The sequence below is a fragment of the Habropoda laboriosa genome, unplaced genomic scaffold (assembly GCF_001263275.1).
Source record: "Habropoda laboriosa isolate 0110345459 unplaced genomic scaffold, ASM126327v1 scaffold128, whole genome shotgun sequence".
Taxonomy (NCBI): domain Eukaryota; kingdom Metazoa; phylum Arthropoda; class Insecta; order Hymenoptera; family Apidae; genus Habropoda; species Habropoda laboriosa.
In genome coordinates, this window is record NW_017100281.1 from 873,593 (window position 1) to 900,797 (window position 27,205).

General features: G+C 36.5%; 2 protein-coding genes across 3 annotated transcripts in view; one reads left to right on the top strand and one right to left on the bottom strand.

Moving 5' to 3' along the window:
* LOC108573652 (soluble guanylate cyclase 89Da-like) overlaps window positions 1–2,631 on the bottom strand; it is a 19,404-nt gene extending 16,773 nt beyond the window's left edge. The window contains exon 1 of the mRNA XM_017936129.1: window positions 2,590–2,631. Coding sequence (XP_017791618.1) covers window positions 2,590–2,631 — 42 coding nt within the window. The remainder of the gene's footprint in view (window positions 1–2,589) is intronic.
* Window positions 2,632–6,235: 3,604 nt separating this feature from the next.
* Window positions 6,236–27,205, top strand: part of LOC108573626 (RUN and FYVE domain-containing protein 2) — a 36,056-nt gene continuing 15,086 nt past the window's right edge. The window contains exons 1-11 of one of the 2 annotated variants that reach the window (XM_017936089.1): window positions 6,236–6,426; window positions 11,889–12,067; window positions 12,145–12,254; window positions 14,333–14,540; window positions 14,632–14,795; window positions 14,879–15,041; window positions 15,120–15,236; window positions 15,375–15,518; window positions 19,647–19,744; window positions 22,663–22,879; window positions 25,383–25,640. In XM_017936089.1, the coding sequence (XP_017791578.1) occupies window positions 6,237–6,426; window positions 11,889–12,067; window positions 12,145–12,254; window positions 14,333–14,540; window positions 14,632–14,795; window positions 14,879–15,041; window positions 15,120–15,236; window positions 15,375–15,518; window positions 19,647–19,744; window positions 22,663–22,879; window positions 25,383–25,640 (1,848 nt within the window). In that variant the 5' untranslated portion in view covers window position 6,236. The remainder of the gene's footprint in view (window positions 6,427–11,888; window positions 12,068–12,144; window positions 12,255–14,332; window positions 14,541–14,631; window positions 14,796–14,878; window positions 15,042–15,119; window positions 15,237–15,374; window positions 15,519–19,646; window positions 19,745–22,662; window positions 22,880–25,382; window positions 25,641–27,205) is intronic. The other variant, XM_017936090.1, reaches the window with a different exon arrangement.

Sequence of the window (27,205 nt, forward strand, 5' to 3'; positions counted from 1 at the left end):
ACTTGATACAACTAAGAAGGTATTGTATCGAAAGGAAGTCCGAGTCCATCCATATTCAGGTACCTCGTTTATTGCGTACCTTCAGACCATTACCTCCGGCGACTACGTGACATTTTTTCACAACGACCGATTATTTTCGGACGATACGATAAATCAGTAGGTTGTATGACGTTTGACAAGTCCACTCGATAAATAATTTCATCTTGATTCCACTTGTGGGTGTAAGATAACGCGAAGCGAACACACACTTGAACTCGAGGAAGAACATCCACCGCGGGGAGACAATTTTTCCGGAAGCGTGGTTTTACGATCGCGCCGCTCATTTTTGTGGAAAAGAATATAAATTACCTCGTGGAAAGTAAAGTGCGCCGCGTAAGGTTCAGGACATTTGTTTCAATCACCGATATACTTGAGCAAACTGAGATAATTTATCAAGATGATCAAGAACGAACGTGAATCTTCGACGCGGAGACGGCGAGGATATTGGAGAGACCTATCGAGTTGCGCCTCGGATTAACGTTCTTTTACAATTTTCGTTCCCGAAGGAATTCATTTGCGTTAATTTAATCACTCGAAATACGCTCTCAAATGATCCGTACTTTGATCCTTCGTATTTTTAATAACGACGAGAATGTAATCCTTAAAATTTTTTTTAATTAATTTATTCACTCTAAATTATGCTTTTTAACGATCCGTACTTTGATCCTTCGTATTTTTAATAACAACGAGAATGTAATCCTTAAAATTCCTTATGTTAATTTATTCACTCAATATGTGCTCTTACACGATTCGTATTTTTGATAGCAACAACAATCTAATCCTTTGAATTCCTTTAATTCAATTTATTCATTCAAAATGTCCTCTTATATGATTTGTATTTTTATCCTTCACATTTTTCTTAATAACAAGAATCTAATTTTGTAAACTTTTTTGAATTAATTTATTCACTTAAAATTATGCTCTTAAGTAATTCGTAATTTTATCATTCGTATTTTCAATAGTAACAAGAATCTAATCCTGTAAATTATGCTTTTATATGATCCGTGTCTTTAATAATAACGAGAATCTAATTCTGTAAATTCCTTATATTCATTTATTCACTCAATATGTGCTCTTACACGATTCGTATTTTTGCCATTTGTATTTTTTATAGCAACAACAATCCAATCCTGTAAATTCCTTTAAATTAATTTATTCACTCAAACTGTGCTCTTAAATAATGTATATTTTTATCATTCCGTTTAGAGTCACGTTCAGTGTATGTTTTCTTGAAAAGCGTGCTTTTAATAGCAACAGCAATCTAATGAAATAACATACAGCGATCGGGAAATTGAACGCATGCCTTAAAAAATCAAGCTACAGAAAATTTATATTCCTCCAACTTTAAGAAACCCTTTGTTTTTGTACAACATTTTAAATATTAAAACATTATTAACATAAAAGACGTAAAATATTAACACAACAAATATTGACAAAAATTAACATAAAAAACGTTTCTGCATAACTCAGTTTCACACTTTGCGACAATTAGAAAAATTCACCATTGGACGAAAGATTTATCTTTCTACAAGTGTAATAACATGTTGAACTTCATACACATGGCACTGCATCGTTTCTTCCGTGCAAATCTATATGTACGTATTGACGACGAGATGACCAATAGTTTAAAGTTTGAAACTTTGTTTGCAAAGTAGGTATACTGTACTGAGGTAACGAAGTTTCACACGAGCAAACATTGCACTTGAAGGAACTTTCATTATCCGTTCAATTGGTACGAATTGGACTGATCAAGATGAAGTCTACTGGGTGATTGTGAAAATAAAGATGTATTACAGCCTTTTCTTGAATGAAAATTAAACGTTTCGAAACATATTTATTATCTTCTATCGGCAATTACGTTACCATAAGTCTTTCTGAAATTTTTCAAACGTGCAACAGTTACACTCCGTCAATTAATTACATTCGTATACTCGAAGCGGTTTGTAAACACAGAAAGTGAAACTAGCTTTGTATACTATAGTTGCGTATAATAAACATTTCTCATTCACGTGAAATTCTGAACGTTCACTAGAAAGAGGAGAGAAAAAAAGAATCCATTATTACAAGTCGCTGTTCCATTAATAAATCCACGAAGATATACCATTCACAGTAAAACAGGTTTCGAAGTCACGAAAAAATATGAATCTTTCGTCATTTATTATGTAAACTTGAAGAAAAAAAAACAGCTTCAATTAATCTCAGTCTATAAAATCACTGTGCATACATTCGGTGCACGTTCTTTCTCATTTCTCCATTCTTCCGTATTTCTTTCCTCGCTATCGGTTAATTACACTATTTCAGATAAAAAAAAAAACAAAAAACTGATTCTCAAATCGATCACCTCCGAAATACAATAACTTTCCAACGACACATAGGACCTCACAATCGGACAAAGGCAACAAAGTAAAAGCAGAGTACGATGAAAGAAATTAGATTGGACAGGTGGAAACAACACCAAAAGAAGAAAGAGAAACATCGGTGGCTGGTTAGCGAAAAAGGATAAATTCATTAATACATTATCGAGCTTCTATTTTTTTAACGTTTACCGACCTGCACAAAGTGCTGCACACTCTCCAACAGCATACCGTACATTGTATCAGTTGTTTCTGCGATATTACTTCACCAAGTGACGTGCACATTCATAAAAACGAGGAAGAGATTCGTGCCCGGAATCGGGAAAATGATCTTTCGCGATCTTACCGGCGTTCAAGTATAGAACGTGTTGCATCGTCACGGCGAACATGTCGCATTCGTCGTCTTTCAATCAAAGTATTTCGCGCCATTATACGGCAGCGGGTGTCATTTCGGGCTTGCTGTTCTTTTCTCTTTACCGTGTATAGAGAGACTAGTCGGTTTCGCCGGCGCGCTCACTTTCAGCCTCAGCCGCGGGGGTAAATCATCGTGTAGGAAGGGTGGTTGATATTCGCGCCGACTGCGCGCGCACGCTCTCTAGCCCAGTTCCTCCTATCTTTGTGTACACCGACTCGAGCCAAATTGCGTACGTCTAACAGGGAAAACTTCAACGGAATGTGACGAAAACAGGTTGGCTTGTCTTGCTTCACCTAGCGAGCAAAAAGTAGCTTCGTCGATAAGTGATTTTCGAGCTTTCGAGCTCTTAACCCTTGTAGGAATTTGTAAAGTTACAGGAATAATTCAATTTTTGTCAAATTGATGCAATGCCGTATATTTACAGTGGGTGATCAAATTATTCGAGCCACCTGTAAGAAATTTACGAGTTTGCATTACGACGATTAATTTTCGCATGAAAACCTAGTTGATGGCAAACCGAGTTGTATGGGCAGCATTCGACGTGTTAGTCACGTCTGTATACGCAGTTTCAGTGTGTAGTACTGAAACTTTTTTATCAATACCTCGGAAACTAACGATTGGCTGCAGCTAATATTTTATATTTCGGGTCTACCCACCTTTCTTCCCCTTCCTGCCAAATTTCGTGTCGATCGGCGATCAGGGCCTTTCGGAACTACACCCAATCGTTATTACGAAAGTTTAGTACAGAGGGGGCATTGTACGTGGTGTAAATAGAGTTTGTGTATGAAGTGGTAGAGGAGATTTCAAGGTCAAATTAATTTTTTTAAATGCGTTACTATACATCTTTATTCATAATACGATAGCACTTGTTAAGACGAGTGTGTGCCGCGTAAGGTCATCCAATGTAAGGTCAACGTGAATCGCAGGTCGTTGGCAAGCTGAACAATATGCGATTGTGCTATGGACTCGAATTAGATATGCTCGGTATCTGCTAAACTGTCTCTTCAGGTGCTGTGACCTCCTACTATATTGAACGATCTTAAGATGCACACCGTTGTACTCATCTTAACAAACGCTATCATGATTATTATTATCGAGGCTGCTGGATTATTTCTAAGGACGCTGAATAAAATATATCGCCTGAGAGCAAAAATGTCTCAACGTTTCTTCTAAACAAAGACACCAGGAGGATCACTGGATGTATCCGGAGTTCGTCTTAAGGTTAAGACACTCTACACTGCAAGACAATAGAGTAAACAGTTCCCAAGAGGTATTCGTACAGAAAGGACGTTCTTTTCGAGCCGTGCTAATAAAAGAAAATTCGATGTACAAAAGGAAACTTTCATTTCAATCACCCATTTCCGATAGAGGCGTTCGGGTGTAAGCCGTGTCCTTATGGAAAAAGTATGCCGATGTTTCGCGAGCATTGCAGCTCACTTCAACAGGGTTCGTGTGTCTCACGTCTTCGTTCAAAATAAGAGTAACCTCGTTTCGCGTATGGGACGTGCCTAAGGCAGGGCTAGAACCACTAGAACGTCCACACCTCCACTTAACCGCCTACGTTTGTCTCCGTCTTACCCTCCGCTACGCCCTCTGTCTATGCGCAGAACGGACGAAAATCGGTCCGAGAGCGAGGTTATTCTTATTTTGAACGAACAGTAGAAGTGATGATCTACAGATGAATTGATGGAAGATGCGCCATTAAGTGTTTGAGACAATATGGTACTAACATAACGGTTGTCCAGCTCATTATTTAGGAGTAGCTACTCAAGTACTCGATAGAAAATTCTCAAATTGTTGGATTGGATTAATATGGTACTAACATAACGGTTGTCTAGCTCATTATTTAGGAGTAGCTACTCAAGTACTCGATAGAAAATTCTCAAATTGTTGGATTGGACTCAATGGCCGTACATCATTGCCTTTTCACCGGACCTAACACCATTAGACTTTTTTCTTTGAAGAAAGCTGAAAGAAGACTTTTACCCACCACTCCGGAATACATGACGAATCGCACGATTACAGCTTGTGCTACTATCACGTCAGAAGCAATTGAAAGAGCATCACAATCCGTGATTTCTCGTTTCAGGCGGTGTATCCCTGCTGATGAACATAGTTTTTAGCATTTGTAACATAAAAAGTATGTTCACACTCCATCTTAACGTTTTCTCGATGTTCAAGGTCATAGGTTAGACATATTTGGAGCCATCTTAAGAAAGGAAAACGGTCGGTATTTTAGAAATCTTTTTCTCGGATGATATAAATTCAATGAAAAAGAGTTTTTGGTAATTGTTAGTTAGAGAACTTAAGAGAAGCAATAGCAGTGAAACGTCCAGGACTCTTAAATCAGTACACAGTGATTTTTCATCACAAGCCAGAGCAGATGTTGCGCGAAACGTGTGAAAAAAATTACGCGAATTCGGTTTGGGAATTTTATTACACCCGGTATATTCTCCGGACATTGTTGTCCCATTAGAGTACCGTTTGTTTCGTACCATTACAATATCTCTTAGTGGATTTGACAATATCGACTCTACAAGAAATAATATTGAAAAATGTTTGAATAAAAACAAATGAATTTTTATAGCGACACCGTATTAATTTTGCCAAAAAGATGGGAGAAAATTGTGGAACCAGAGGACCGCTATATTCTTTCACAGCATTTAAAGGTATGTTTGAAACGTTGATTTAAATGGCAGATCAATAAATGGCAATAAATATAATAAGTATTATACGAGATAAATATATTTTTCGTAATTAAATGCTTAGAGATTATGAAAGTTTAAGTACAATGCTTTATTTAATCAAACATCGAAGCCTTTCCATTTTTCAATTCATTTTCTTTACATTTATAGGTAAGACTATATAAAAATGTGTACTTTACAAACATAAAATCATTTATACAATAAAAGTCACAAGACATTGCAGAATATTCAGAAGTTAATATTATTCAACGTAGGAAGATGTAGAGAAATGCTCGTATTAATATTTCACAGAAATGTTCAAATTAATATTAACGTTCGTAAGTACTGTTACTCATAAAGAGCACTGTAGAATATATAGAGCATCTTTGAATCTGTAGTATCTCCATTGTAGTATCACATTGACGATATATACGTAAATATGATCAACGCTGGCGCTCAGACATGAACTAGATTCGAACACAGATTCACATGCATAAACATCAAATCAACAATGTTTCAATATTCACGAGCACCGTGTACATATTATCAGAAATCGTCGTTATTCGAACTCGGTAATAATAAGAAATATTACAGTCATCGTAATAAATATTTTGCACAAATCACTCGTCATCACTTGAAAGATTGTCATTCCCATCGCTAACGACGGCTACGCGCGATCACGCATGAACGCAAGCAGCCATACGTTGGCAAGCGCGTGCGCGAACGTACAGTGAAAACGTAAACATGGCCGCGGAGAGTAGCGAAGGTTTGCCAATATCTCCGTCCGAGAAATCGTTAACTGGTAGCCTAGTATCCGAGGAAAATGAGAAAAGTGTATCGCGATCGCCGTCGACTTACTCGATACGGGAGGATAAGTGGCCAGATCTGGTGGTTTCGAGGCCTAGAAAACTGGACGCCTGGTGGTTACCGAGACGTAAGTACATAGCGCGATAGGTGCATGTTTTCGATCTGTTTTCGGCGCGCGTTTCAAAGTCGACGTTTCGTCAATGCAAGGTGCGCGCGTGATTCATCGTTGACAAATGGTACACTTACATGCCTGCGCGCACACACCGGTTCTCGTTTCTTTACTGGGAAACGCCTACTTACAAGTCATCGCTCCGTCACGTGATCATCAATGGCAATATTACACGTGTTACTCGTCTGGCAACTGAAACGTCAGACAGCTTATCTTTGATACGGAGGATTACTTCACGATTATTACGTGTATCTTGCTATGAAACGATGCAAAAAATGTGGTAGTAGGTGAACATGTAGTGCTCGGTCACTTAACCAAGGATATTTTCTTAATTCCATAATTGCGGAAGTATTTTCAATGAACGAGCTGTAGTAATCTTTTGGTTAGACGATAGTAGTGTTTACAATTTTCGATTTGTTTTCGACGTATAAGAGATTAGCTCAACCAAGGTTAGCTTTGATGTTACGTGCTTCAATGAACTTACATAAGTATCAATATAACTTCGAGAAATATGAGACACATTTCTATTTTTTATCTAAAAAATTGTAATTTATCGAATAAAATTAAATCAGTATTCTTAGACTGTGCTGACGATACGTTAAAAAATAAAATGGATAAAATTAGACATTTTATTTGTCAAATGGATCGCAATAAAATAATACAAACTCAGTTGCAAGTACTACGGGGCACAACGGCTCGACACATTTAATACAAGAATCAAACGCTAATTACACAAAAAACTAACGACAACATATACAGGCAACTTAAATTTAATTTTTTCCGATGTATGCTCTTTTCTATCGCATTCTACATTATCGACATAGTTGAACAACGGAAGGTGGCAGCACATTCCAGCTTCCAGTGCGAGCATGTCTATTGATTATCGTAGGTGGAGGTAAAGTCAGCGGGAGAATCAATATTACTTTTCACCGGCGACTCGCCATTTTCGTGGAGAAATTTTTCGTGGACGAACGACGTACGGCATATGTGGTTTCCCTCGACAGTGAACAGATCTCCACGATTTAACGTATTTAAGAATCTGATCGGTGCAACGTTGAGCTACAATGTAGGATCCAACTAAGTGTGAACGACAGTTTTTCCGCTTTCGCCAATATTTCTTTTCGTCGCTTTTACCGCAGTGTCTATATTTAATTTTTTCCCGTACAACTCAACAACGTTTTAACGACTCTACGTCTGCATCGAAACGAATATTACAAAACTACCTTCTCGAAAAAGATTTGTTACTGTGCTTCGTACAAGTTACTCTACAAAGGAACGATAAATAGAACTGAGCCGTCAATTCAATACGCACCGTAATCCAATTACATTCGAGCAGCACATTGTACAGTCAGCTGATTGAAATTGCCAACGATAAAGTAAGAACTGAGATCACGAAACTGACGAGCATTACCAAAAGACAACAGAATCATCGAACTGAGTATCGTAAAAAAAAAAAAAACAAAAACATGAAGAAGTCTATTTTGATTGAAAACTTCGATAATACGTTCGAAAACGAATAGGGAAAAAATATTACGTCACTTAACGCTACATCTGCCGAGGCAATCGATAGAAAAGAGAAAGCTTGGTAATCAAGAGCAAGACCTTCAGATCGTGGAAGTGACCTAAGGGGATTTATTGTTACGAACTCGTTTTCTATGCGGCAAGAATCCCGGAACGGTCTGAAGATCAGACCACCGAGTAACTACGGTGTGCATCACGGTGGTGTCATGCTCGAAGAAGAGATGGCTGGAGCACAGGATACAATATATTTGTGCAACTTCCGTGTATCGGTTGACGGCGAATGGCTGTGCCTAAAAGAGCTTCAAGATGTCGAGTTCTCGTTGCAAGAGTCGATGCAACGGTCACCATCGCCACCGCTCGCTCTCAGTGGTATTAACCATCATCATCATCACCATCATCATCATCATCACCATCACGATCACCATCGCCAGCAACAGATATCCGATCAGCGAGAGCTTTGCGATATAATGCCGCCAAGTCCACCGCCATTGCAGCACGTTTCCAGCTTGTGTCTGTACTCGATGTTCTTGCACTATTTGCTTCACTTTACATTCTTCAACTCGTCACTTGTAACTGGAGCTCTCAAGCTTTCCATCGGCCTATCGATCTGATCCGCGGTCTGTCCCCAACTTACGAGGGAACATCGTGAAATGATAATCGCCGATTTTTATGAAATTTTGGTATACGGCAGTTTTGCAAAAAAAATATTCGACGCGTATTTTTTTTTTTGGATTGGGAATTGTTCACGTCGAAGGGGTGAAAATGATCTTCTATCTAATATCTCGAAAATTATTAGGGATAGAAGAATAGTGTAAACGAACCAATTTTGTATTTTTCAGCAAATTTGAAAAATAGAATTTAGTAAATAATTTTGACCAAAAGGCGATTTTCATCCTTGCAATGTAGACAATTACCGATTTAAAGAAAAATCTGTTAAATATTTTACTGTATACTAAAGTTTCATCAATATCGGTGATTATCGCTTGGGAATGTTTCCTTGTTAGCTTCGTGACGTAGCAACTGATCTCACTTGAACGAGCTGAAGTCTCGAAGTTTTATTCATCTTTCGTTCTATAATTAATTAACATTGTTCTGTGTGAATTTCTGAGGAAATTGATTTCAGTTTTACAGACTGTTAATATTCATATCAGAAATATCCATTTTTTTTTGCTCTGATACTTTTTCAGAACTTGGTTTTTGAGAAATGCTGGAATCAGTTTTCTTAGAGTCACCGTTATCATTTAATTTATCGTTTCTTTCGTTGTTTCGGAATTATCTTCATCTCTTTTTCTACTTCTTATTGGACGATCAAAAGATTCCATTCAAAGGATACATTAACCCTCGGACAGCGGATGGCGGGTCAAATATGACCCAGTACTAAAATCTTTTTCGTAAAAGATGAAAACACATTTTTTCATTTTACTAGGCATAAAATTGGCTAATATAAGGAGAAGAAAGTATCGGTCGAGACAAGGGACATCTAAAAGCCGGGTCATCGGTGACCCGACATCCGCCGTCTGAAGGTTAACACTTTACCGACCGGTAGCCTACTAATCGGCTTTTTGCCGCCCAACGCTTACCGACCGGTAGCCTAGTAATCCATTTCTTTTTCGCCGACGCTTACCGACCGATAACCCATTAACCGGTCAAAGTTTGATTTAACATTTCTGCAGGTATAAGGAGAAGCGCGTATATTCCCGCGCAGTAGTCTAGAGTCTAAACAGAGCCGGTGTCACCGATGTATCTGTGGCCGAGTGACCGGTCGAAAGTGCGTAGAATGTTCAACCGCTACCGGTCGGTAAAGTGTTAAGTAACCTCCAAATATTTTCTCTCTGAAATGTTGTCTATTTCTAGATTTACGTACAACCCATTGATTTCCGGCGTTCATTTTTCAATCGAACTTAGGGGATGAAAAGGGAAGAGGGTTGAAATGCGCATTTTGTGAAATGCAACAGCAGCTATAATTTTTTGTCAATATAAAACATTGGAATGCAGATTGTGCGAGGAATATCATTTTCCAGAATTCATCTAGTAAATAATAATCTTTCAATTATTAACTACAATACAAATTATAAACGAACTATTAACTATACAGCCTCTTCTGAAAGTTATCAAATGTTATTACTGTCTGCACTCATTTTACTGCCTATTTTACAGAAAGTGACATTTTTTTTTTTGCCTTAAACCAATATGTATACAAGGGGAATAGTGCAGATACAATTCTGGTATAATATGATTACGATTATTATAAAATGTGGAAAGAACATTTTGCATTTACAAATGAAAAAAATTTGTTTTAATTTAATTTTCTATTTAACGATGCATGATGTAGTTTAAGTGACGTTGAAGTATTATTGTTTATCAGTGGACTGCGGATTTTTATGGAATTCTAACATATCGGAATAGGCAAAATACACGAAAACAATGTCGGAATCTTTTGAAGCATATAAAAATCGATAATAATCCATTGATAAATGTACGATAGTACAATCGATAAAATTGCAACATTACTCTCCATGCATTTTGCATATTTTGATACGTTACAATTGCATAAACATTCGCAGTTTATTTATCAGAAATCTTTACTCAATTTTAATAATCAAACAGCTACTTCTAATTTCAATCAAATTTTATACTATAATTCCAGAACAGAAAATTTCCCCAAAGTTACGTTTACACATTTTGAAAGAGTAACAAATTTCTCCTATAACTTGTGTCAAAATTTGGCGATACGCTTTTTAGAAATTGTCAGATTTTAAAAAATTTTAAGTGCATGAAAACATCATTGCTTCGTCATTTCTTTTATGTCAGTTATGTTTCGATATCTTGTTCCGAGCAAAAAAGCAGCCGCTAATGCATTTTGCAAAATACGCACGTTAATTTTCTTCACATCTTCTCTCGCAAGTCTTATATAGCAGGAAACGTTAAGAGGGTATTCCCATTTAGAGACGTCATTTTTAGGCCATTTTTAGGATGAAAAATTATTAGATAATTATGAACCGAGGGACCTGAAATTTTTCATACACGTTCAGTCGTATTGCAGGAAAACACAGTGCAATTTTCATGTAATTATCTGAATTATTATTTAAGTTATCACATATTTCTCAGTATTTTAAAAAATTTTCTATCAGTATTTTAAGTAAATGGTCAGTATTTAGAATAAAATGTCAGTATTACATCGATTAATACAAAAACTGTTACTATTTTCATTAAAATATTAGTAAACATAATAATTTGTCAGTATTTTAAATAGATGGTCAGTGTGTATAGTAAAACATCCTAACCTAACCTAACCTAATCTAGCCAAAAATTCAAATTTTATTGACCAAAAGACAAATAGAAAATAAAACATATATAAACAATAATAAACAAATAAAAATTGGTACCGACCAAGTAAACAAAATTGTATTGAGAAAATGCGATTTAATATTGACCAATATATTTTTACCGACTATTTATTAAAAAAGAAAATAGAATTCTAACAACACATTTTCAAAATGTTACACTTTGAGAAAATGCAATAAAAAGAAATGGATTTTTTGACCTCTCCAAATGGGACTTACCCCGTTAATACGGGAAATCAGTGGTTCATATGTGAATCTACTAACGTATAAAGATCGAACAAACTTGATTCAACGTTTCTTCCTGCGCTTTGTAAAGTGTCTTTCATCTGTAATGTTTACGCGTTGGATTGGCTATGTTTTCTGTCAGCGCAGCTTTTATTTCTTTGCGTTCTATCATACCATCATTACCAACCTCCAAGAACAGTGGTTCGTTCTAATTTTTAAGCGAGAAGAACGTGAATAAGAGAGTGTACGAATGTTGAGAATAATGATTTGTCTGCTGATCGCTCACCAACTGTAACAAGAGTCCGCATCAAGAACCTGTTGTCTTTGCAGCACGAGACCCGGTCATCATCGAGAGGAGTAACCTCGTGAATATATCGAAATTAATCGTGAAGGAGCTAATCGAAACATCTTTAAAATATGGTCGTATGCTCGACTCCGATCATATGCCATTGCAACACTTTTTCATCGTTCTTGAACACGTACTTAGGCATGGTCTGCGACCGAAGAAGGTAAAAACCGACACCTTCGAACTACCTAAACACTAATTATCGTTGATGTAAATGGCACTAATTGCCTTCGTTTACAGGGTCTTCTTGGACCCAAGAAGGAGCTTTGGGATATACTTCAACTCGTTGAGAAATACTGTCCCGAAGCGCAGGACATTACGTCCAGTATTCGTGATCTGCCTACTGTTAGGTATAACATAATTCTATGATTATCACTAGCTGTCTGTTGAAAGTCAAAGTGTAACGTACGTTTAGAACGGTTATCCCGTGTAGACACCAGGAAAAATTGAACACACTTGGAATTTTAATAGAGTCGAAACATTTTCAGGCAGTTCACTCGAAACTTTGCATACTGATCTATTTGAATCCCTTTTTCTTTTTACCTGGCACGAATATTTTAATTCTAATTTATTTAATAATTAGTAAAAAGTCTCCTTGTATTTAGCATGATAGCGGTGGTTTCAATAGTCTGAAGCAGAAAGTGAGATAAATAGAAAATATTAAAAATACAAAGTATGGAATTTGAAAGGGAATGTCAACTGTTCCGCTGAAATTTTCAATTTTGACTTAAAAAGTATCTTTATATTAAAATGTCTCAGAGATCCTAATCCACTTTAAAAAGAGCCATTTATTGTACAGAATGGATCAACAAGGATTACCATCTTAAATATCTCCGAAATCATGAAAGTATGACAACAAATTTTCGTATAAAAATTGTTTGGTACAAAAGGGACCGTTCTATGGTCATAAGGATTTTTTTTTATGGGTGGATTTGCTGAAGAGATGTGAAGGTTACCTGTTTTTTTTTAACATGCCATAGTTTTTCATTTTTTAATTTTATCAACACAAGGTAACAGTATCATTCTTTGACTTTGACTGATGTTATATTAAATTATTATCAACTGAATGTAAATTATGTTTCTAAATAAAACAACGTAAATATTATTTAGTTACTACTATACTTTCTCCGTTAAAATTATACAACGCGAAATAAATTCTAACGAAGTGTACGGGGACTTTTTTTCCTGAGTGTATAAATTTTGTATGATATATTTTCAAGTACCTAAATTATCAGAAGATGCAACAAATTTTGTTTATTCGAAGTTCTACACGGGGTAACTTTCTTAATACGCTTCTGAAAAACCATAAAACAATTCTTCTCGCACATTTTTGTTTTCATTTTACAAATGTTAATAGAAATATCGCTTAAAATTCTCTCCCAGCTGTTTATCAGTAATTTACAAGATTGATCATATTACTTTCGCTATGGAACTTGATGAATTCTTGTACCAATTAATAGCTTTTAGGAGTTTATTTGTATTTAGGAGCTTTGTGACAAAGCAGCATTTTAACGATTTGTCTGTGACTAATAAGGTATTAACAATTTTGATTTGGAGTTTTTAAAGCTATATTTCTGTCAGATTTAACGTAAGCAAGGAACTCCAGGAATCTTATTAAGAGGTACACCACCTTGAGAATAGGTGAAGTTTGGGAATTTTTTTAAAGGGTAATTACTGAATGAAAAATTTCAATTTTTTTCAGAGGGTATAAATGTAACTTTCAGCTATTTCTTCAATTTTTAAAAAGGAAAAATGTTACAAAATGGAGCAGATATTCGCTAATTGCGAAACCTCTTCTGCTAGAACATAGAACTTCCGCTGGAACAAGGTGTGAAACGCCTGCAATAAAAAATTCTTTCCGATTTGTAAATAAAAATATATTACTTACAGTGTAACGCGGGATTTTTCAAAAATTGTAATTATTATAGAAATGGTGACAATTTGAAAAGGAGGAACCACTATTTGCCAAAAAAACTCAACCTTAAAGTTTCTAAAAAATTCAATAATTGACATATCGAAGAAATCGTACGCCACATTGTAAATAATATAATTTTATTTATAAATCAAAATGAATTTTTTATCTCAGACGTTCCAGTTTAGCAATAATTCCTCCACTTTCTAACATTCTTACTTAAAAATTGAAAAGGAAAGCTGAAAGTTGTATTTACGTCTTCTGAAAATATTGCAACTGTCCATTTAGTAATTACCTGCGAAAGAAATTCCCAAACTTTACCTATATACCTTTAAACACTCCAAGATGGTGAACCCCCTTAACCTGATATAAGAATATTTAGAGTTACGAGTAGAATTTTACTGAAACGAAACTGTCACAATCTTTGTTACACCTTATTATTCAATAACATATCTCAAGAAAGAAATTACCACTGGTGACTTCAATTTCATGCATTGATTAAGTTGACCTTTGCAGAACTGCTATGGGTAGGGCGCGAGCGTGGTTACGCATGGCGTTGATGCAGAAAAAGTTGGCAGACTATTTGAAAGTTCTGATCGATCACAAGGAAGACATACTGTCCGAATATTTCGAGCCAGATGCTCTGATGATGAGCGAGGAGGCAATCGTTATAATGGGCTTGCTAGTTGGTTTGAACGTAATCGATTGCAACTTTTGCGTAAAGGTCAGTCGCGTGTGTTTCTCCATCCTAGTCAGAACATTCTGAAATGTGGATAAAAAACAGAACAAAAGGCTAATTGTACCAACTACGACAGGAAGAAGACCTCGACTGCCAGCAAGGTGTGATTGATTTCTCGTTGTATCTGCGGAACAGCAATCACATACCTGGCGAATCTCCGGGCGACGAGCTCGAGAACGACAACATGACCACTGTACTCGATCAGAAAAACTATATCGAAGAACTGAATCGACATCTAAAGTAACATATTTCTCGTATATACGCTTTCTAACGATCGACGAAGCTCGATGACCCAGAATTTGTACATTCTACGTCGATTTCAGCGCGACCGTAACAAATCTTCAAGCTAAGGTAGAATCCTTGACAACCACGAACGCTCTTATGAAAGAGGACCTCTCTATCGCTAAAAATAATATACTCTCGCTTCACGACGAAAACAGACAGCTGAAGAAAGAGCTGGGTATCGAAATCAAAGATACGAACGAGGTACGGATGTGTAATTTCAGCATTTTAATGTGAATGATCGATCGTTCTTCAACGCAGCAATTTGTTGTCTGGTTTCAGAACGGGAAACCGCCGATCAAAATTACTGAAACAACGGCGGAAATCGAGGAGTTGAGAAGTAGATTAGAGGCTGAAAAGAAAATGCGGCAGGACGTAGAGAAGGAATTAGAATTACAGGTGGATGGAAATTTTTTTTACGTAATAGATTACAATCGTTGATACCTTTCTTTGTTTCTTTTTTTTTTTTTTTTTTGGTAAATAATCAATTGTAGTCGAAAGGAGAGTTGAAAGTTTGATCAATGAATTTTTTCTAAGCAGATCAGTATGAAGTCGGAAATGGAAGTGGCTATGAAGCTACTGGAGAAAGATATTCACGAGAAACAAGATACTATCATATCGTTGCGACGACAGCTCGATGAAATCAAATTAATTAACTTGGAAATGTACAAAAAGCTACAGGTGACCACTTGTATTCCTTTTCATGAATTATAATCGGGACGCAGAATGCTTCATAATATCAAAAACTTCTGGATACCTTGAAAGTAATCGATGCAAAAATACAAAATGTCTTTTCTTCATAATTATCATGATATTCGAACATTTCCACAATATTTGATTACGAGGCATACCTGTCGATTATGATCTTTTCTTACGTGTTTCCTGTGTAATTTATGTGTTCCATTGCCGTAGTTCAGAGAAACGAATTTTTCGCTGTTATGTTTCTTTCTACTTTAATTTCACATCAGCTTTTCAGATTTTTAGCAAACCTTGACTCTCTGCTCGGACAGTTTAACCATTTATGATTTCGCCCGCCACGTTGGGGGATTGGATAGCTTTTCAAATTTTCTTGTTTCTCGAGATATTTCCGTTATAGGAGTGTGAGCACGAACTAACGCAGAAAGGTGAAATGGTGAGCCGACTTCACGCGAAGACTAATCAGATCGGCAAGATTCTGGATAATCTCGAGAAGTACAACCATCTGATGAAGGACGGGGAAAATATCCGTAGTCCTACAACACCGAGTAGTGTGTCGAAATCGATCCTCAATAAAGCCAGTCCCACATCACCGCGTGAATCTTCGTCACTTGACAATGTCTCTACGGTTGATCATCAACATAAACCACCTAACAATCGGCAACAGTTTGCTAACGGTCAACAAAAATCGATGAACAATCAGAAACTATTGACTAACAAGCACAAAAAATTTAATACCGCTCAGCAACAACAACCTTCCACTAACAAAACAAATTCTCCTAACAACAACGAGAAAATGGAAGTTGATGATCAACAGGAAGGCGCTAACAATGTGAAATCGACAAAGCCTGATAACTTAGAACAGAAGGGACCCAACGGCGAGGTTCCTGCATAGACCTAGGCAAGAGAACAGTCGATTGCATAAAAGAGTACTTTCTCGACAGAACGGTTTTTATACTATGCATTTTCAAATTCTGTTAAATATTTCGACTAATTAAAAAAAGCGTATGAAAAACAGCAATTCTGTTTATACACAAGGTGTTTCTGAAGTACTCAATAACATTTTAAAGAGTTTTCATGTATGTACTAGGTTATAATGTATTTCATTATCTTATTATCAATTTCAACATATTGTCGGTTGATAATTTTGCAGAGATTTTGCAAAATATAATTTATTTATTTATTTATTTTTGGTAACGACACTTTCTTGTACAATTAAGAAACGTTATCTTTTACTTCCAGTAGGGTGTTCAGTAAATTTTTTAATTAATGTATAATAAGAGCATACGTATTATTCAAGTTAATTACATTTACTGTTTTAGGCAATTGTAATCCACGCCTGAAAATACATAATTTAAGACGAAAGATAGACATTTACGTATATTGTAACTGTTTTTAATTCAAGTAGAGTTTAATCATGAGATGTTGTTGGATTATTCAGAAACACTACTTCGGCATCGGACATTAAACAGCTATATCACTCTTTTATAGGACAGAGCTTTAAATGCCTGAAGTGCGCAAAATATTAACGAGAATTAAACAAAGTATTCGATATTTAATTATCTAACTATTCATACATCAATAAGCCTTCAATACGACATCTGTCAAGGTGTATTTTGGTTGAGATATTTTATGAAATTCACTATGCTCTGTTACAGCATAGTTAAACTGTTTAATGAAATTACTATTGTGTGCACAGAACTATTGAGGACAATAAGATTAATAGACATTTTCTTCTGTACCATTACCACTGTAATGTACAATTGGTATGCGTTTTATCCTAACATTAGATTCTGATTATATTTACTTTTCTCTCTCTCTCTCTCTCTCTCTCTCTCTCTCTCTTCTGTCTCTCTTTTCTCTCTTTTCGAATCTCTCTTAATTTCAATTTATATTTCTAAAATATCTCTTGATTTTGTTTATCTTTATTGAATGTTTCCACAATATATTTGTGATCAACACAACAAAAGGTGATACTAATTGGCAGGTGGTTAATTACTTTATTCCATTTGAAGCTTGACGAAGAAAATTCATGTTGAAATTATGTTCAAGGGGATTGAAAATTCATATTACCTCCTTTTCAATTCATTTTACTCTGATACAGAATTATGTCACTCGAATGTTTTTGAAATGTTATTTTATACGTAATGCTATGTGAGGTTTCCTATTTAACGTGATTAGCCAAAATATTTTTATCATTTGGAATAGTACGAAAGAATGGTTGAGTCCAAGTGTTGTAGAATTATGGGGACAAATATAACTAACAAACTATTTACAAAAAGATAAGTAAGTGTGATGATTCAAGTACAGTTTTCATCATATAGAAGGACTTTTTGTGGCAACATTGCTGGTATATTAATGTAGGAACGTGAGGGCAAGCTGTACTGTATTTAACAACTTATAAAAATTTATATCTGGCCAACTTCTCAGGACAGGTTGATTGGGGATTGTACTTTTCTTTTTCATTTCAAGATCATCGTTGTTTTTCTAAATAGAACGCACATTGACTGTATACAAATTCTGATACATACATATATTCCAACATTTGATGCAAAATTGTCATATTAATAACAATAACCTTTCAATGTTCGGTAGACATGAATCATTGTACAGTAGAATTTCGATAATTCGGCACGCTCGGAACTTCGGCAATGCCGGATTATCAAATATGCCGGATTATTGGACTACATCTGTGTAATGCAGCAAAAATGAGAAAAATAATTTAAATAATTAAAAAAACAAAAACAAAAGCACCCTTAACTGATTAGACCGGATGTCGGATTATCGGAATTCTACTGTATATGTTGACATAATACAAACAAAAGAAGTGTGAAAATTAATTTCACACAACATTTCGGTTTCGAGTCATTTTAAGCTACATTACTGAATTTGTCTTTGTTCGATCCAAAGGACGGACAAATTGTTGCCTAGAACTCAACACCATTTGCATTAAACCCAAACGGAGGAACCATCCGCCCTTAAAATGTACCATTTTCAGACATCGACAGTTTTAATAACAATTTCCCATCACCAGAAGGAACATATCTGACACACACGACGAAACAATACGTACCAAAAGGGAAACATGACACTTATACGCAATGACTGACTAATAGTGTACGATCGGCGCCTCTGTACCCATTAAAAGGAGCAATAACAGCGAGAAAATTAACCCTTTACAATCCGTGTAATCGAGATAGTCCGCTCTCATTTGGCCACCGTCGGGCAATACCGTGTAGGTTGCCTCTATTTCAATATTTCAGCGTAATATTAATTATAAAATAATAAGTTTCAGTATAATATTAATGCACAAAGAAATGGTTTATTATTGTTTGTAATTTATCATTTTTCGTTGTATGATATCTGAAGGTAAACATTCCTTTCGAGTCTGACTCGACATAGGACTGTAAAGGGTTAAAAGAACTAAAGGCGTAGAGCAGGGGTGTCGAACTTCCCCTCTGCGAGCCACACAGGTGACCAACATGGCAGTTAACGTGTTAATACTTAATTTTTCAGCGTGTAATCCGTTGGATCACACCGTTTACTCAATCTTTTTTCCCCATCATATTGAATGATCCATCAAGTCACACCGCCTTGAACGTGTTAATAAAAGCGCAAACACACCAGAGGGATTCCTCGGTGAAACACGATTTGAACAAGACCTTTATAGCAACACGCTTAGTGAAACACGAATTAAAACACAACAATTGTAAAGAACATGTAGAATACGACACGAATTCTTATATTTCAACTAGGCTTAGTGATGAATTTCATTAAAAAGCCAGCGTTTCGACACATCGTCGCGAACGACTATAAGCGGAACTTTGAGAAACGAGAAGGAGAAACAGAAACAGTGTAATTCTGTTTAAGAAACAACGATGCTCTTGAAATCTAAGAAAACGCAAATAAAGTTATTAACGATAATATTTGTTTTCATAAGCTTTGCTCGTATGGGACATTCTCAGTTATACCGATACAAGCTGAACTACAACTGAACTACAAACTAAAACTGTACATTTCATTTCTGAGCATTATGTGCGATTTCAGGGCTGCCTTTTAATCGAGAAACAGACTGCTTATTTCGTTTTTTTACTGAAGCAGGGTTTATTTCAGGAGTGCGAAGGCTCGCTTAAGCATAAGACAGAACTGATCACTAAATTGGAGGCTAAGACGATATCGATGACTGAGACCATCCAAAAGATGGATGAAAAGTATGTTTATTTGTCTTTCATTAGTGTTAGTTATTTCGTAAGCACGACTGATTCATCGGTTTCAGGTTACATTCGAAGCGATCAATACTTACTTTAGTAACGTTAATACTATCATCCTGTCAAGTGTATACTTTATCTCGCTTCTCGAATATGCTCGTGAAACTCGGAGCTTTAACGCTCACGGCTGTAAAACTTTTCCTGTCATGTTCACATTTTTGCACGCTATTTCGAATCATTGTGTAACCAGCAAAGGGTGATTGGTACTTGCAAAAGCTCCGATTTTATTGACATTTTCCTAATTTGTAGAAAACCGTAGATATGGGAGAATCTTTTATTCTCGTTACACCTTCTTCAATTCTGCAGATCGAAAATAGTACGAAGTATGTCAAATATGTTTCGTTATGTTCGTTTAATTTCCGACAAAATTCATATCTTTCTTAAAAAGCCGATAAAGTCGCGTGAACCTGTTTCCGACATTCTGACAAAAGTTCACGGAAATGTAAGAACTTCGGTGTTTCGTTCGCAAAAGTCATCATCACATCGATCCTTGAAATTTCGCTAAATCTTACGATCATTTCGATCTGAATGCATCACGTGAGAGGGTGCACCGGAAAAATGCTATTAAATACTCGAGCGGCAGAAATCTTCACTATCGTTAAACGTTCTAGCATTTACGTACAAATCTAGTCATAGTGATAAGGCATTTTCTATCGCGTGACGATATCGAGAAACGATATGCGCTCGACACGGCTGTAGTTAGAGGTGATTTATTTTTTACATAGAATAACCGCGATCTGACTTAGGCTGACTTAGACTAGCCGAGAGGAACATTAGAAAGAAATTGGAAATATCGTTAACGGAGATGTTGGCAAACCTTCACTCAACGGCTACTCGATTAAGAATTATTAAGTATATGTATTATTAAGTCTATACATATATTATATACATATATTATAAATATTAATGTTATACAGATATTCCACGTTTCCCGCAATAATTGGTAGATTTATAACTCGAACCGAGTGTCCAGTTTGCTGGAACAAAATATCGATTACCGTCAGAGTGTAACACATAGAGTGGTGTTGTGCTTTTTTCGAATCGATCATCTTGCTCATGTGTAAAAAAAAAAAAAAAAGATACAATTCTCGTTTTGTTAATCGCCCGTCAATTCTGACCTATTGACGGTGTTTTTGGTCAATTAGGGATTTATCAATTGTATAGTATCTCTCGTATTTAAAGAGCTGACTTGCGATCATTTTTATTATCGTTTTCCTCTACACATTGTACCTATTTATTTAATTCTCTTCTCTGTTTTTTTTTTTTTTTTCGTTTTCTTTCTTGTGCTTTTGTATCGACCAAATTGCTTCTCAATGTATATTCTTCGTCGTTACAGATATATAATGTATATACCGTTTGTGTCGTTCACGTTCACCTACAGATATACGAAGTAAACGTGCCATACAATACTTTATACAAATATAGTTATGTATAAGCATCGAGCAATGATCTTTATAATGCACCGAAACTTTGCGTGTGCTTGTATATCAAAGCGGCGAAAATAAATTCATGACAGAAGATAGTTTGCATTTAATTACCCTTAGATCATTATCGTTTAGATCTGAGACGAGAGAACTTCAGTTCGGATGAAAATGTCTTCGGTGTAATCTTCGTAAAAGTTGTGAAGTACGAACAATGCGCCAAAAGAAAAAAAAAAAAACAAGAATTTCGATCATTTTTATTTCTTCGTAATTTTCCTCTTTTTTTTTTTCTCTACAAATTTCACTCATGTTCAACGTTACTTTGGATTTTCGTTAAACGTGTTCGATGTGAAAGAAGAAATTGCTACTCGAGTCGTTTCTTTGTAATTTCGGAATTCGCACTAATTACAATTTTCCTAGAGAGAGAGTGTGTGGCAGGTTTCTATCGAAGCACAAGGTAAGTCAAGCTTTTGCGGCGTTAAAGATTGGATTACGAACTCGGGGAAAAATAAACGAACAAGGGGGGGATCTGGATCCCAGTTTGCTGAATTCACTCGGGGATTATAGTATAAAGCCATTAAAAAAACATTCTGCCTGTTTCTTCAGCCGGATAATGGTATTCAGTCATGAATAATCATGGAGAAACTTTCAACGAGACTCGTAACTAAGTTACAAATTCTTGCTTTTGTAACTTCCTTTGGTTGAAAACCTTAACATTTCTGCAAAGCCAAGCAACGAAATTGCATACTCCACTTTGTCAAACGAATTCTCCTTAAGTGGATGATCATCGAATCAATTTAATTTTTCCTTTGCATCATTCATCCGAGGATACGTTCTCTAACTAACAAGAATTATGCAAGAATTTCACGATCGTTGCAACTTGAACGTTGTCCCGTTGTAATTAACTAGGTTACTTAAAATTACCATCATCATTGAAATGATCGCAAGACAGTGCTTCAAATACGCCTTTCTGCAGGCTAACTGTATTACCGAATGTACGAGTATAACAATGATTTCTACAGTGATGACTATTCCATTTTTAATTCGTTCATATTTCATCGGTTACGTTCCGAGTAATTCAAATTACAAAATTTGTGTATACGTGTGAGAGAGCACATGTTGGACAGTTGTCACGTCCTAATCTTAATTGTAACAGTAATTTCAACGTATTAGCTCCAAGCTTTCGCGTGATGTTAGAACTTCTACGTTTCATTTTTGCTTAAAATCTTCTCGATAGAGCCTTAACTATTCAGAAAAATCTAAATTGACCTTTCAACGTAATTTCTGCATTTCTGCAATTATTTAAGTAACATTAGAGACTGCCGCCAGTCGTCACGCATATGAAATTCCCACGTTTCTCGATAGTTTTACACGAATGGTGCGAGAAAGAGTATAGCAGTGTGTTTGACGGTTTGAGTATCGGTGATTTGATTTAATCAGGTGCAAGGAAATGGATGGCGTAAGAACAGGCGCAGAGGAGAGGATGAAGATTTTGGGCGCTGAAGCTGCCAAGACAGAAGAAAAGGTGAACGGGGTCGAGAAGGAATTGCGAGTCGAACGTGAATGGAGAACTTCCTTGCAGGAAGCATCGATGTCTAACGCGGAGCAGATCTCTAAATTACGTCAGGAAATCCGTCTATTGAGGCTGGTGTCTGAGGTACGTTGTGTGTAACTCAACTTCACTATATTGCGAATATACGCCACACGTCTATAAGTATTTGGCCACCTTCGTTGTATTAGAAATATATATACGAAATATGGTGTTGATATATGATTCTGCAATGTGGCCTTCGCCTCTGTTTTTCTCTCGCAGACTATTGTACAGGTATTAGTTAACGAGACAGATAAGATTTATCGCCAATTACTATTATAGTATCGGGGTCTCCGTACCTAAATAGGAAACCTCGAAGGGAGAATAGAGAGGGAGTAGTTGGCGTAGTGCGCAAAGCTTCGGCTTGCTAAGCCGAAGGTCCCGGGTTCGATTCTTCGTTGTTGGGTCCTTCGAAATTCTTTCCGTCGGTATTTCATGTATGTGTATTTGGTTGGAACGACAGTTCGTAGGATTTTTTAAGTGAAATTGAAAGACAATGTTTAGATATGTGTATGTATATAAATTTATTCAACCACGTGTATGCTATTTCGTGCCACTGTCTTTCGCCATTTTTCAGGGAGTTTCATGATTCTATCTTCTCAAAACTTGGCATCTTTCTGAGCGATCAAGTGGTTTGACAAACGCTATGAACTTTTCTTCCAATCCAATGCTATTGGATAAATTAAAAATGCCAATTAACGTTTTTAATATCAGGATAACGGATTATCCTATGTTTGTGATACGGTCGGTACATCTGCTGTTTCTGAGAACTCGAACCTTCGTTCTCTTAGCATGCATTTTAACTTTAGGATCAGGAGAGACGCCTTAATTGGGATTTTAACCGTTTCGCCTCTCCTACTCAATAGCAAGTAATCTTATTCTTCAGGCCAAGGACTGATGCATATTTACACGACAATAGACGATCAGGACCTAACGGTCTTTCCAGAATTTCCGCTGTGTATCGTTATATGCATTTGACGTACCAACGACAGAACCAAAACGCTCTCGAAATTTCCTACCTTTCCTACTCATTTTCCATTGGACAGGACTATTTCCCCACCTTTTTTCCATGTTCCTTAGGCCGTATTTATACTTTTCGAGGTCCTAGGCGCAACATCATTACGAGGCCTCGAAAGAACAAATCTGTTTCAGTTAATCAAATAAACTTTTTTTGAAAATAAAAGTCGACATTTCCATAATAACTCATTTTAACGAAGCCTTATAAATTTGGCGTTTCTGTTTTCAGCAGCTTCTTGTTTTTATATTATGAATTTAATATTTGAAAATAAGTATTTTAATTTGCAGCTATAATTAAGCTGTTTTCTATATTGCTATTTGTGAGGAGTAAGGACTTAAAATGTAGCGAGTGAAGTCCCAGCTTACGCCTAATGCGCCTTATAGTAAATGCGGTCATGTCCTTAAGATACACATTTTGACGGACGATCATGTATAAAAGGATCGGGACACTTAAAATTTCAGATTATTGTTACACGTTGTTATTATTACTGTACTATGGACATCACACACCAATGATGGTTAAGGAGGACTCGTCAATGGACGAGTTAGCAAACGAGTTACAGTCAGCAAATTAGCTCATAGGAATGTATTCTGATTGCTAATAAAATGAAAAAAAAAAAGAAATTTTGTAAAGGACATTTGCGATATTTATAGTATATTTCAAATATTTGTACGGACATTCGTGATAAGTGTAAGGATACTTGTAAAGAATATTTCAGAGATTCGCTCAAGGATTCTATCGAACATTTTTGTTATTGCTGTCTTAAAATTTGTGCTGACAAATAAATATACAATTATTTGCTAAATAATCGGCTTCGCGAATACTGTGGGAGCCACGATATATTATTTGAAGATTGTTTTTTTGCCTGAGGTATCGCAAAGCTATGCAATCAACGTAGATCAATTAGCTAGTCGAATTTTAAGAACGTGGAACTGATAGGGAATGAAGTAAACAACATAAACGATAATCTTTGGAAGAAAGCAGTGGATAAAATACTAAACATTGAAGCAGGATACAGGTGAAAACGAAGACCATTATAAGAATTTGCAAGACGACAGAGGTTGCGCAAGCGCGGTGAATACATTATACAATCCTGACTGAGGGAATGAGGGAAGCGAAGAAGTCTTCTCAGAAGCCAAAAATGATTAACTCCACTTTTTGATGTTCTTCCAATGTTAACATCAAAACACTTAAGCTTGATGCTTAATTCTTCCTAAATAAAACAAATTTAACAAATTCTATTTTATAGAAGTTAGTCACTTTAGCTTCTGAGTGGCTCGTTTCTCTCAATTCCTTTGGTAGATCACACTCGAAACATGTTTACCCCGACTCCTGACCGATTTCACTACTATACTTTATTTTCCAGGAATATTTCAATCGCTTAATTCCTTCTTCCCCACTTTAAGCAGCGAAACTCTTCTTAAACTTCATCGAGCCTTCTTGACTCGAATCGGTCTTTAACAACCGGTACCGAGGCGCGAAATGGAAGAACATTGGACAAAGTTTCCAGGTGTCGAACGTGTAATTGCAGCCCGTGTGGTGGTGTTGCAGAAATACATGGAGCTGCAGGAGGAACATTACGCGCTGAAGGAGATCTGCACGGAGCAGAAACGAACTCTGGAGGAACTCGGGGGACAATTGAGCGCGGCTAAATTGGCGGCCGTGGAATTACGTGAGGCCGCTGACAACGCTCAACACCAACATGACCTGCACCAGCACCAGCAACAGGGTACAACAACCTGGGCGAACGATCGGTTGGTCACCCATTGCAAGAGCTGCAACCGTGAGTTCAACATCACTCGTCGCAAGGTAATCAAACTTTTTAATTGCCCCCAAGCCTTCCGTCTCAATTGGACCGCCTCTTTCGTTCGGTTTGCTCATCGTCGACGTCGTCGTCGTCGTCGTCGTCGTCGTCGTGCCGAAATTACTCGGCTGAAAGGACGGCGTGGCAGGCTTAATCGTTCAATTATCCTTACCACCCTGAAAATTACCGGTTCCACGGTCCAGATTTCTCCCTACACAGTCGGTCCGAATCGGTACGCGTGCTCAGAACGAACGCTAATGGCATCGAGACGTTTTATCGTAGCGACATGGCTACGCCTATTCTTGACCTCTCGTCTAGCCACCTTGAAGATCGGAATCGCGTGTACTCGCTGGAGAACTTCAATGCATGACAGTTCTGTTATTAGAGATAACACGGTGTATCGGGCTGCACGGCTTGCAATTACAAGCAACCCCGATCCTCGTTTGTTGCTAGTCCGTGCACTTCCTTCCTTCTTTCCTGACTTCCACAACCGACGGTAATTGAAGAGATTTCATCGTGGATTTTTGATTAGATTCTATCGTATTATCCTCGCGACGCGATTTCTAAAGCTGTATTTTCATAGTTTCTATATGTATAATGATGTATCCCCCCTAAATTTCTGCTATCTTCTCATTGAAAAGTTTCTGTTCTTAATAGGTTCGGATAGCGTGTTTCGATTTGTTTCAGTAAAATGTCAACTTTGATCGCGCTACTATTTTATCATTTTTTGGATTAACTGCAAATTTTAATATCGTCAGTGTATTTCTTTCTTTTTTTTTTACTGTACAATAAAGTCCAGATGTTTGCATTCTCCCATCGTTTATCCTCGAATGATTTTTTATTAAGTGAATTTTAAAGGGGTACGTTACCTTGAGGCTCCTGAAAATAGGTAAAAGTTTGGGAATTTCTTCATAGGTAACTGCTAAATGAAGAGTTCCAATTTCCTCAGAGGATATAAATGTAACTTTCAGCTTTATTCCCCAATTTTGAAAAAGTAAGAATGTTACAAAATGGAGGAGTTATTGTGAAACCTCTTCTGCTGGAACATCGACTGCTGACCGTCATCGCTGGCAAGGATTGGAACGTTTCAAATAAAAACTTCTTTTTCATTTATAAATAAAAGTATAATATTTACAATGTAGCGTAAGATTTTTCAAAAATTGCAATTATTATAGAAATGTTGGCAGTTGGAAGAGAAAGAACCTCTTTTTACCAAAAAAATCAACTGTAACCATTTCTAAAAAATTAAAAAATTGACTTATCGAAAAAATCGTACTCCACATGGTAGGTAATACACTTTGATTTATAAATTTAAAAGAAATTTTATATTTCAGACTCATCTCTCATTGTCAGTCTCATCTCTCATTGTCAGTCTCATCCACACATACTCACACTCACTATTATACGATCTTACCTTTTCTTTTTTCTTCTTCACTTTCCTTAAACCATTCCCGTCGCGAACTATGTGTCCTCGGCCCTTTACATTCACTCTCTCCAACACTTTGCATTCTCGTAACGTATAGTCTAAATGTTCCCCATCTATCCTTGCATAACTCGCATCTCCTTTTCT